General features: G+C 50.8%; 1 protein-coding gene across 1 annotated transcript; it reads right to left on the minus strand.

Annotated features, from left to right (window-relative positions):
* Positions 1–220: 220 nt before the first annotated feature.
* On the minus strand, positions 221–10,998 carry TMEM41A (transmembrane protein 41A). The gene is made up of 5 exons (XM_041002941.1): positions 10,849–10,998; positions 7,610–7,763; positions 6,643–6,804; positions 6,085–6,223; positions 221–2,382 (listed from the first exon to the last, which is right to left on the minus strand). Exons 1-5 carry the CDS (start codon positions 10,965–10,967, stop codon positions 2,162–2,164), a joined length of 795 nt encoding a protein of 264 aa, XP_040858875.1. The 5' UTR covers positions 10,968–10,998; the 3' UTR covers positions 221–2,161.
* Between the last annotated feature and the right edge of the window lie 1,092 nt (positions 10,999–12,090).

A 12,090-nucleotide genomic window follows, 5' to 3' on the forward strand; every position in this document is an offset into this window, starting at 1 on the left:
GATATCTCTTTGACAACAACTCCACAGTCATCCAAGCAGTGTGGAATCAAGAGCTCAGGGAATTCTAGAACCACTTCTTCAGTCCTGTCAAATGTAGCGCGCTTCAAGGAACCTCACAGGACTGTGATGTCAAGCTCCTTCACTGAGGGAACATTTCAAACCTTTGGGATGAGCAAGCACACATTCACTTAGCATCTGTTTTGACTGACTGAGAGATGAGTTTTAATTTGAGTTGCAGATGAGCATTTTATACTGATTTCCATCTGTTTCCTGTTCATATCCTCTGAATAACAATTCCTTTCAAAACTGCTTAGAGTGGGGGTGGAGGGCAAGAAGGGGCTGGGCTGAGAAGCCCCGCATCCACTTTGCAACCACAGGGGACCTCTAAGGTTCAGAGTTGACTGCATGCCTGTGAGGTGCTCCTGCTTAGAAACAGGAAGCTAGCTCTGTTGAGAGGTGATTTGGTGTGGTCTTCTTGAAGCTCAGATACTTGAAAACTTGAGTGTCGGCAAATCCATCCTTCTGCAATTAAGGACATACTGAACAGGAATGAGTAAGTACTGGACATCTACTTGCAGACCTCTTTTGGGTTGTGATTTTTTTTAAGCAATCCAGATCCCCACTGGCAAGAGCAACTCAAAGGTAATTATGTACAAACAAGCACTGATAGTCATTTATTTACAGAACACTCATTTCCATGTATTTGGGCCCCTGCTTTGCCTGGAAACTCACAGCCAATGAGGCACATTGTTGTAAAGTTATAGAGGAAGAGAAAGAGACACATCTACGGATCTGAAAAAGGGGCAAAGGACACAAATTTTACAGTGTGGAAGATTCCCTTGCTTTTCCTCCCCACCTCCAGAACACTGAGACCCACAGATTCCAAAGCCCACTGGGCTCCCTTCCCACCCTCATGCTTATAATCAAAGTTTCTTTGAAAGAAACCATAGGACTGGTTAGGAGCCCATTTTTCCTGTGGAAGATTTATGTAGAATTAGAGGCCCAGATCAAAGCCACAGCAGGATTTGAAATCAAACACCCTGCAGATGATGCCCAAGAGCAATAGACCTGGAAATCCTGAGCTTCTGTAGAGGACCGGACCAGAAGAGCTGGTCAGGGTGGGTGCCAGGGACCATGTACCCTTTGGAACAACCCAGGTCTGTGCCCAATTCCATACTGCAACCACAACAAACAATAATCAAGATAACAGCAAAGTAATGAATCCAGTTTTCCTCCTTGCGTTGTAAGGTAGAATACAAATACAAATTAATCCTAAATTATTTCTAGGAAATCGCATAATGAAAAACATTCCCAGGACCTCACTGCCTGATAGCCTAAGGTACTGAATCCATTCTCCTTGACAGGACACAGAAGGCAGTCTCATGCAGAACAAACAGATTAAATAATGAACATATTCAGGTGACTCAAGGGCTATGCCCAGACGGGTAAGAATTTCTCCAGAACACACGCACAGACATGGCGTTTGTTCCATTCATATTTAATAGTCTGTTGGTATTCTGCTTAATTATCAGAGCATGCAACCATAAGATCTGACATACACAGTGATATCAGTGCTTCTGAACACAGGAGCATCAGGGCAATCATTGTGCACTTGCGTGGGAAGCCCTAGGCAGCTCCTCAGCTTGTTTTTCTTGGCTTATGGAAGAGGTAGATCATCAACAAAAAAGGACAAAAGAAACATTCTGTCAGAGACTAACACAAGATGTTGAGCACTGTCAGTGATGTGAACCATGTGTCATTACTGAAGGCAACAGCATCCATGGGGCTTAACAGAAGCTGTCACTGCTGCCTGTCACTTGGCAAAACAGGCAGCCTGGACAATCAGAAGTTTCTCCCAAGGCAGCTCAAAGGTAGGCAGGAAACACTTGTGGGTTCCTAGCTGGCCAAAACCCCCACAGAAATGGAATTTCTAGGAGGCTATCCATTTTGCAGTGTCCTGCTAACCCAGGGCTGTTTCCAGAACCTGATACAATCCATCATCCAGGGCACAGACTGCCATGATGAGTCACTGCACACAGATGAACAGTGTTCAAACTACCCGTGGAAGATGACTGATGGAACAATGAGGGGCTGTAGACAAGTGCACCCATTCTACAAACAAGCCTTAGAGTCCAAGTACAAGGAAGGCAGAAAACCCCAATCATGTGACTTTTCTATTATTTATATGATTAGCACTGCTTGCTTCATTCAATTGCAGGTGTTTCTGGCTATATCTTTTGATGAGGGTTCCGGGAACCAAGGCTACCAAGGCAATGGCCAGCAGCTTAAAGACTGTTTCCCAGGAGAAGAGCGCATCCAGGGAGGTTAAGGTTGACAGGATAGAGCCTGTCTGCACACAGATGAAATTGTATGGGATCAAACCTGCAAGAAGAAAATGGGAAAGAGCCTGTTACTGGAGGAAGGAAAATGGGTGAGCTAACATTTGCAAAATGTCATAAGGAATTGAGAAAAGTTATTCAATTTTGTTGGCCTGACTCCTGACCCCTAAAAGATGACTTCTTTCCCTTTTTTTCCTTTCTCGATCTCTTCCCTCCTTTCCCCATTTCCCGGGTACAAGCAAACACCTTCAGATGCTTTATATAGATATATACATACAGGTTACATTAAAAAAGTTTAAAATAGGGGGGTAGAGTGTGGTAGCCCAATGGCTAAAGTCCTTGCCTTGCTTGCAGCCGGATCTCATATGGGCACCAGTTCTAATCCCGGCAGCCCTACTTCCCAAATAGTTCCCTGCCTGTGCCCTGGGAAAGCAGTAGAGAACAGCCCAAAGCCTTGGGACCCTGTTCTCGCTTGGGAGACTTGGAGGAAGCTCCTGGCTCCTGGCTTCAGATCCACTAAGCTCCAGATGTTGTGGTCACCTGGGGAGTAAAATCAGCGGATGGAAGATCTTTGTCTGTCTCTCCTCTCTGCAAAATCTGACTTTCCAATAAAAACTAAATAAATCTTAAAAAAAAGTTCAAAATAGGCACACTGGGTTGGGGCACTGTTTGGAATGCCTGCATCTCATATCAAAGTGCTAATTCAATTCCTGGCACCTCCACTTATGAGCCAGCTTCCTGCTAATGCACCTGATAAGAGCCTGGATTCCTCCCACATGGGAGGCTGGCAGAGTTCCTGGGTGCTGTTTATGAACTGGTTGTTGCGGGCGTTTGGATTATGAACCAATGAACTAAAGATGTCTTTCTTCCACTCATTCTCCAACTCTCTTCCATCTCTGTTATTCTGCCTTTTGAATGAATAAATAAATCTTTTCAAATTTTTTTCTTTTTTTTAAAAAAGACTTATTTTAGTTTTATTGCAAAGTTAGATACACAGAGAGGAGGAGAGACAGATAGAAACATCTTCCGTCCGATGGTTCACTCCCTAAGTGGCCGCAACAGCTGGAGCTGAGCCTATCCAAAGCCAGGAGCCAGGAGCCTCTTCCAGGTCTCCCAGGCTGGTGTAGTGTCCCAAAGCCTTGGGCCATCCTCAACTGCTTTCCCAGGCCACAAGCAGAGAGCTGGATGGGAAGCTGGGCTGCCGGGATTAGAACCAGCACCCATATGGGATCCCGGACATGCAAGGTGAGGCCTTAACCATCACACTACTGCCGGGCCATAAATTTTTTCTTAAGAGGAAAAAACAAAGTTGTGCAGAAAACTAAGATAAGCCACAGAGCGCAGTAAGTACAAAAACATACAGGATTCACTCATTGGGCCCGGCGCCGTGGCCTAGTGGCTGAAGTCCTCACCTTGAACGTGCCGGGATCCCATATGGGCACCGGTTCTAATCCCAGCAGCTCCACTTCCCATCCAGCTCCCTGCTTGTGGCCTGGGAAGGCAGTCAAGGATGACCCAAAGCTTTGGGACCCTGCACCAGTGTGGGATACCCGGAAGAAGTTCCTGGCTCCTGGCTTTGGATCAGCATAGCACCGGCTGTTACGCTCACTTGGGGAGTGACTCATCAGATGTAAGATCTTCCTCTCTGTCTTTCCTCCTCTCTGTATATCTGACTTTCCAATAAACAAATAAATCTTAAAAAAAAAAAGACTGTTTGTAAAAAAAAAAAAAAAAATTCACTCATTTGCTAAATGTGAGCTCCAAATCTGGTTTTGAAAACTAAATAGCCAAAGTACACAGAAAAGCACCATTTGAGATTTACAGTATGAAAAAAATGTTTAAAATTTCTTAAAAGCACTACTTTGAATTCTGTTGACAGTCCCTTGGTGTAAACACATTCTCAAGCTCTATCCCAGAGATTCTGGTTAGCTGGGTTTGAGCAGAGCCCAGGAACTGCGGTAATTTTAAAGGCCTCTCCCCAAACCTACCCCTGAGTCTCTAATAGGCTAAGATCCCTAATAATGCATCTTTTTGTAGCAGAGGAAGACTGTAAAAGGTGACAGACACAGAGCGCTCAAGGTCACACAGCCTGGCAGCCCGCAGTCTCTGGAGTCTCCCCAAGCCTCAAGCTGTTAGCGCCCATTAATTAATCAAGGGGCAGAGGCACTTTGTCTGCAAGAGGATAGGATCAGAAGTGGCTGCGGTAGATCTTGCTTCGATTTAAATTCTCCATCTCTCAGGCATTCCCTATTAATAGCAGCTACGCAGCCAGGGATTTATCCCTGACCTAGAAGCCTGGAATGTCTTTCCCTCCAGGCTTTAAGGAAGGGTTAAAAGGTGATCCTTGCTGTAGGCCTAAAGAAGAGGGTGTTTTACTTCTAACACAAATCGTCACCAGTGTTAACAGATGCTAGCACCATAGCATCTGTCAAAGGCACTCCAAGGCCCAGGTTTTGAGAAACAGTGCTGTGCTTGCAGGCTCTCTGGCCGAGAGGCCCACTGAGGCTAACTGACTTTCTGAAGGCTGTTTACTTATCCAAGGCAAGGAGAGATTTTGGAAGTCATCTGGGTGCCCTGCCAGTTCTTGCTTCCAGCAGAACCCCTTCTGGGAACTAAGAGCTAAATACCTGTGTGGCCTGCAAGTCCCAGCCAGAGATGATGATTTGTTGATGCATTATGTGGCCCTAACATAGGAGTTGCTAAAAGTCCCTCTGTGTGTGTGTGTGTTTTCTTTTAAGATTTATTTATTTTTTATTGCAAAGTCAGATATATAGAGGAGGAGAGACAGAGAGGAAGAACTTCTGTCTGATGATTCACTCCCCAAGTGACCTCAACAGCCGGTGCTGTGCTGATCCAAAGCCAGGAGCCAGGAACTTCCTCCAGGTCTCCTACATGGGTGCAGGGTCCCAAGGTTTGGGCCATCCTTGACTGCTTTCCCAGGCCACAAGCAGGGAGCTGGATGGGATGTGTAGCTGCCAGGATTAGAACGGGGGCTCATATGGGATCCTAGCGTGTTCAGGATGAGAACTTTAGTTGCTATGCCACGGCACCGGGCCCGCCTGTGCCATTTTTAACAGCACAGTTTTTAACTATCTAAGCATTTAATTAAAAAATGCACTCTCAGATCCCACCCCCAAGATTGTGATTCAGGAGGTGTGGAGCAGGCCCCAGAATCCAGATTCTCAGCAAGACCCTGACCTTGCTGCCAGGTTGGCAAAGGCAGCCCAAGGCCCACATTTTGAGAAACTGCTCTACTCAGCCTCTAGCTCGCTGCTGATCATGCCATTGCCACAAGGTGTCAGCTGTTCCTAAGTCACAGCCTAATCAAAACAGGGGCCAAGGCCACACAGGAGGTTCCTGGCTCTGCTCCTTTCAGTACCCATCCAAGACTCACGGCCTCCTAGCCTCCCGCCAGCCCTGCTCCTCCTGCCAGCACTTGATGAGCACTTACTATGGCCCAGCTGTGGGCTTTATACCGACTGTCTCTTCTAACCTAGGTGCCAGGCAGGTGTGTGGCACCAAAACCGGCATGAATTACTGCGGTAACAATCTTCACTTATCCCAGGGGTATTTTCATGTCAAACATGAGTCATAAGGCTTTACTTTAGGTCACAAGGCCCCAAGGTGCCCCTTGCGAGCCTGCGTTGTGTTCTCAGAGGCAGCATGTGTCCCGGTGGCTGATGCACAGGCAGCACCCCCAATGGCTCGGCTCTGCACACTCCAGATCCCCACACCAGCATCTTACCCATAAGAACCGACAGGAAGAACTGCACAATGGGGATGTTCAGAATTGGGGCCGAGAGGTTCAAGAACCAGTTTGGCGTCATGGGGAAAAGTCTCAAAAACAGCAAGAAGAAAAACAAGCTGTTTCGGTTCTCTTCTACCTGTGGGTAAAGAACACAAGGCTGTGAAGACGCAGAAAGGGTCCCCAGGGACTGAAAACTTGCTGGTGCTGATACCACACTAGACATTTTACATCTTCCCTTCCCAGCTCTGCCAACAACCCTCGCCAAGGAAGCACTATGTAGGTACTGAACTAAAAACTGGTACGATAGCTCAACTGGCTAATCCTCTGCCTACAAGCACTGACACTGAGATCCCATATGGGCGCTGGTTCATGTCCCGCTGCTCCAATTCCCATCCAGCTCCCTGCTTGTGGCCTGGGAAAGCAGTCGAGGATGGACCAAACCTTGGGACCCTACACCCCCGTGGAACCCCGGCAGAGTAGAGCACTGTGGGAGACCTTGGTCCTCATTCCTTTCGGGGCCATAGGGTGATCCTCAGATGTGCCCACTGTCCTTACCTTCCTCTGCAGCAGGGCCACTTTATCAGGGAAGTAGGAGACCACCAGCTGTTTGCCAAAAATGCTGGAGAGCAGGTAGCAGCACGTGGCGCCCACGGAGGTCAACACACAGCACAGCAAGAGGCCCAGCCATGGTCCAAACAAGGCACCAGCTAACACATTCTGCCAAGAAAACAAACTCAGCCAGGAGTCATCCTGCTACCTTCCAGCCGCTTCATCCCACAGCCTACAACCTTCCCACCTCCTGTGGTTTTCACCCAGCCAGAACCCAACCCCCATTTGAAGGAGCTGAAGGAAAAGTCGCAGCTTTTCCTTGAAATTCTTGGATCCCTGCAACCCACATGGCAGATCTGGACTGAGTTTCCAGTTCCTGGCTTCAACCTGACCCACCTCCAGCTGTTGTGGTAGGAACCTGCACAATACCCACCATGTGCCAAGTGCTTGACTACACGTCTTCCATAATCCTTACTACACCCCTGTGCCTGCTATTACCCTTACTGTTCTCCTCATGAAAGAAGGTCTCATGGCCAGCATCCCAGCAGAACTGGGTTGCACACGCAGGCTTGTGCACAGGACTCCTCTGAGAAGCAGTGGGTCCTATTCCCCTGAAGGGGGACAACAGACACAGGGGCAACCCCAAGCAGGTAATGTCTGAATCGACAGCACAACCCACTTTTCCTGCCTCTCCCAGCCTTGTCTGCTTTTCTTCCAGTTTCCACTCAACAAAATGCTCAGGCAGATCCAGACTGCTGCTAGGACACAGCAAAGAGGCAGGGCAGGAGACAGTAGTGGGACAAAAGGAAGCTGTAGTGTTCCCTGCTCTGTTACAGAACCAGCAGGTAGTACCGAAGGCCACTGCAGGTCAGCACCTCTGCATCAAAACATCTTCTCCCTCACTCAACTGCAGGGTGAGGGGTCTGCACTTTCCAGGTCAGCAAGGGGTATGGAGGCGTACAGGGGCACTGACCAGGAAGCTGGAGCCAGGGATGGCAAAGGCCTGCTTATAGAGGTAGGCGCTGCAGAAGAGCAGGAACACGTAGGCCTGGTGTTCCTTCCGGTACTCGCGAAGAACCTCAGAGAGCTCCCGCAGCTCAGCCAGGTCAGACGGGAACCACAGCGACCTGGGGATTTGGAAAAGTGGATGAAAATCAAATGGCAGATGCTGGCACCGAGGTTAATTCCATCAAGTTGAACTGTAGAACCATTTGGAAAGTGCACGATCCAGGTGTGGGCCAAGGAGGGAAATAGTGGACACCTCCTTCTTGGGTTATCACTCCCACTGGAGAGCATAAAAACCAGGACAGGGGCAGACCTGGCTGGACAGAATGGTACCCACCAGCATGTGTGTGGGCTGGACAGTGGGCCTGGGTGGGTTGAACTATGTTTCAGTGCCCACTGACATGTAGGAAAACTGAATGGGATGTAGGACAGACTGGACTAGTCTGCTGTACATGCTGGCAAGCACGGGAACCAGGACAGGGGGAGGATCTGGTGGGGGTTATTGAGGGTTGCTCCAACTAGGCTGCAGCTCCCACTGGTTTGTGTGAGAGCAAAGTGTGTGCTGGGCAGAATCAGGCTGGACTGCAACACCCATTGGTTCGAGTGGAAGACAGGTCTGGAAACAGAACTGATCCAGCAATTGCAATCACCAGCTGATTGGGGTGATGGACTGTGCCAGACCCTGTACTTGCTAGCACATACAAGAATCTGGTCTGGGATCACCTCAGACAAAGTTTCTTTGGGGATCTCCCCAACTGAACTGCCGAACTCAGAACCCCAACCATGAAGAGAAGTGCAGGTTCCACGGTCTGACCAAGGAGTGCAAGTGTCAAAGCTTAGCTTCCTCAGAGGCTCAGACACAGAGTGGACAGCATACCCAGCTGCACATGGAGGACATGGCAGTCCATCAGAAACTGCAAAGAACACCTGCTACCACAACAGAAGAAGGAGGAGAGAACAAATCGATATCTACCCGAGCCATGTGTTGGCAGTGAGCATCTGGGCAAATGGAGTTAAGGTGGACTATGTCAGCCAGTGGATTCTGCAGCGATTTCATCATGCTTGGAATGGCAAGATAGGCAGCAATTCAGAACTGTTGAATTATCAAAATCACTTGAGCAAGACCCTCGGAGCATACCCCACATCAGGGACCTGGGCTGGGTGGGGCTTCTCCTTTTATCTCCCCCTTTGCCCCAGATTCAAAAAAAGTAATAATGTGGAAACAATAGTGTTACCCACCGTCCTGAACCTTTGTGCCCTAATCAACTAAGACTGTCAAAATAATTTTTTTTTAAATGTGGATAAAAAGAGGAAGCTCCATCAGGTGAGTCCCTGAGAAAGCTCCTCACTAGGGCTGCTTCCCACAGAGGGTTCTGCTGAGCGCGCGCGCGCACACACACACACACGGGTGTGCACACACACACACGCACAATGTGAGCAAGTGATGACAGGTGACTCACATAACACAGCAAGGGCAGACCAAGAGTTTGGAAGCAACAGACCTGGGTTGGCATCCCAACTCCACTACTTTGCAGTTGTGGGACCCTGGCCTAGTCCCTGGGCCTCAACATAAAATCAGAGATTGGGGACAGGGAGAAGGGGAGCATCATGGTATAGCAGGCTAAGCCATCACCCATGGTGCCAGCATCCCAAATGGGCACTGGTTTGAGTCCTGGCTGCTCCACTTCTGCTTCAGCTCCCTGCTGATAGCCTGGGAAAGCAGCAGAGGATGGCCCAAGTCCTTGGGACCTTGCACTCACACAGGGGACCTAAAAGAAGTTTCTGGCTCCCAGGCTTTTGGACCATCCTGGCTCTGGCCACTGCAGCCATTTAGAGTGAACCAGCAGCTGAAAGATTTTCTGCATCTCTCACTGCAACTCCTCCAAGTAAATAAGTCTTTTTAAAAAAATAAAAAAATAAAATGGGAATCCAGTGCATATGGTATATCCCATGTGAGCACAGATTTGAGCCCCAGCTGCTCCACTTTCACTCTAGCTCCATGCGAATGCTCTTGGGAAAGCAGTGGAAGATAGTCCCAATGTTTGGGCCCCTGCCACCCACGTGAGAGAACCAGAGAAAGCTCTGGACTCCTGGCTTCACCATGTGAGGGGGTGAACCAGGAAACTGAAAATCTCAGTCTCACCCTCTAACTGCATTTCAAACAAAAGCAAGTCCTTCAAAAATAATAGTAAAATAAGAATCTGGTATTGGGTGATGACCAAATTCCCCTTCAGCTCTTGGATATTAGGATCGATTTTAAGAGGCAAATGGATACTTTCCAGGCAAGTACACCAAGTCCCTTCCTTTGGGCTTCCTCTCAGGGGTATACACTCTGCCCTGCAAACCAAGAACAAGACCTCACTTGGCTGTCTCCGTACTAGATTTTATCATTCACTAACAAGCGACTGGCAGATTTTCTGGGAAAAGATCTCTATCCCACACGATAAACGCAATTTCTTGACAATGCTTCAGGCTGGAAACCCAGCTCACTCAGAGAGCCGGCTTGTTCACCCTCCTCATCTGGGGCTCAGTAATCTCTGAATCCCGTGCAAGGGTTACAGAGTAAAGGTCGCCTATTCTCTGCCAGCGAAACAGAGGGTGAACTCCCCGCACCGACCCTCCCCACACACACACCTCTCTCTCAGGAGGCATGCTGATCCACACGCGACGGCAGAGGAATACAGACAAGCGCACATAGTCCCAGTGGGTAAATGCCAGGAAATGCCCCGAGCCAGACGCACACACACATATACACTCCCACACACACACGCGGCGCTCAGTGAGAACCGGCCAGGTCGGTATGGCCTGTCCCGTGGCCTGCCAGGAAGAGGGGGTAGGACCCATCGCGACTTCTGGAAACGCTCATGTCCATTAAATCCCAACGCCACGCGGGCTGGGGCGGACGAGAGGGAGCCTGAGCGGCTGTGAGGGTCCCGTCCGCGGGGGACGGCCTGGGGTCAGGGGCGCACTGCGGGCTCCCGGGAAGGACCCCGCGTCTCCCCCCACAAACCGCCTCAAAGGCACCGCGCAGCCCACCCGACGCGCAGCCCGGCCCCGCCCCCGTAGTCCCGGGGCCCCGGCCGGGCTCCCACCCCTTCCACGGCCAGAAACCCAGAGCCCACACCAGCCGCCACCCCGAATCTCCGTCCACCCACGCGGATCCTCCCGCGGACCCGCACCTCGACCAAGGGCAACCGGATCACGCACCTGCCTTCCGCCTCCTCCGCGGAGCCCCGGCTCGGCGCGCGCGGCAGCCGCGTCGACAGCAAGTACAGGGCGAAGGTGCAGGCGGCGAAGACCAGGAGGAGGCCGAGCAGCGGGCGCATGTCGGCGCCGCAGCCGCCAGCCGGGCGATACAGCCGCCAGCCGGGCGATACAGACGCGTAGCAGCTGCCGCGCCGGAGCCGCGCCGCTTGCGGACCGAGCGGGCGGAGCGCGTTGGCCGACGGACAGGGGCGGGGCTCCCCTTCGCCCCGCCCCCCGCGAGGCCCCGCCCCGCGCGCCACGGCGTCACTGCGCCCTGGGCCTCGGGCGGCCTCGCGCTGTCGGCCTGCTTTCCCGCCCTTGGCGTCGCTCCCGGGACAGAGCAGGCCTCGAGGACCCGCCGCACCGGGAGGAGACGGCTGTGTGGAGAGGCCGCTGCCCACAGCGAGTTTTCCGGCCAGGGCTGCTGGCCGCCGGGGCCACGACCTGCTGCCTCACAAAGCAGATGTAGCGTGTGTGGAACCAGGGACTCCGGTCCAGGGCGATGCGACAGTCATAGCAGACGCGGAAAAAGATTAGGATGGGCTTTTCCTAACACAGTTCTGCACAACTATCCTACAAGGTGGGTATTTTTGTTTTTAACAGATGGAAAAAAAGAAAAACATGGATGTGTCAGGAAGGCTAACGGATACTCCCTACTCCCAAGAGAGCCAGGGAAAGATTCCTAGTCAAGCTGAGTCCAAAACTAGTGGTCCTCACACCGTGGTCCAGGGGGGTGGAGTGTGAGCGACTAGGACCTCTAGCAGCACAGGAGGCCCAGGTGAGGCACCAGAGGCCGGTTTCAGAGGAGCCCAAGATGTGAGAAACGACGGAGAAGCCGAGCACACGACAGACAGCCCTGAAAGGCAGGCCAAGGAGTTGGATTTTTTTTTTATGTTGTTGGTGAGCCGCCAGCAGAGGAGTTTAAGAGTTGCAACCATCCCCATGAGAAAAGGGATGGGACAGAGTCAGGACCAAAGCAGTGGGAAAGAAGAGAGGAAGATGGGCTGCCTGGTGTGGGGAGGAGCTGAATTGATTCCCAAGGGAAGTGCTTAATTGGATGATGGGCCAGGGAGAATCTCTAAGTGCCAAAGCAGAACGTGTCTTTGTCACGTGATTCCCAGCACCTCCAGGGCCACATCGGGGGCACTGGGCACCATGCAGGTATACAACATTATAATGATTCCATACCCAAGAATTTAAACC

Source organism: Ochotona curzoniae, unplaced genomic scaffold (assembly GCF_017591425.1).
Source record: "Ochotona curzoniae isolate NIBS_2020 unplaced genomic scaffold, NIBS_Ocur_1.0 scaffold_2587, whole genome shotgun sequence".
Taxonomy (NCBI): domain Eukaryota; kingdom Metazoa; phylum Chordata; class Mammalia; order Lagomorpha; family Ochotonidae; genus Ochotona; species Ochotona curzoniae.

What these genes read in the sequence shown, in the direction of transcription:
- TMEM41A (XM_041002941.1), bottom strand. Translation starts at nt 10,967, where the DNA reads ATGCGCCCGCTGCTCGGCCTCCTCCTGGTCTTCGCCGCCTGCACCTTC. An exon ending in GCGGAGGAGGCGGAAGGCAG is followed by an intron (nt 7,764 to 10,848) that starts GTGCGTGATCCG and finishes CCAAATCCCCAG; the next exon opens with GTCGCTGTGGTTCCCGTCTG. An exon ending in CTTCCTGTCGGTTCTTATGG is followed by an intron (nt 2,383 to 6,084) that starts GTAAGATGCTGG and finishes TTCTTCTTGCAG; the next exon opens with GTTTGATCCCATACAATTTC.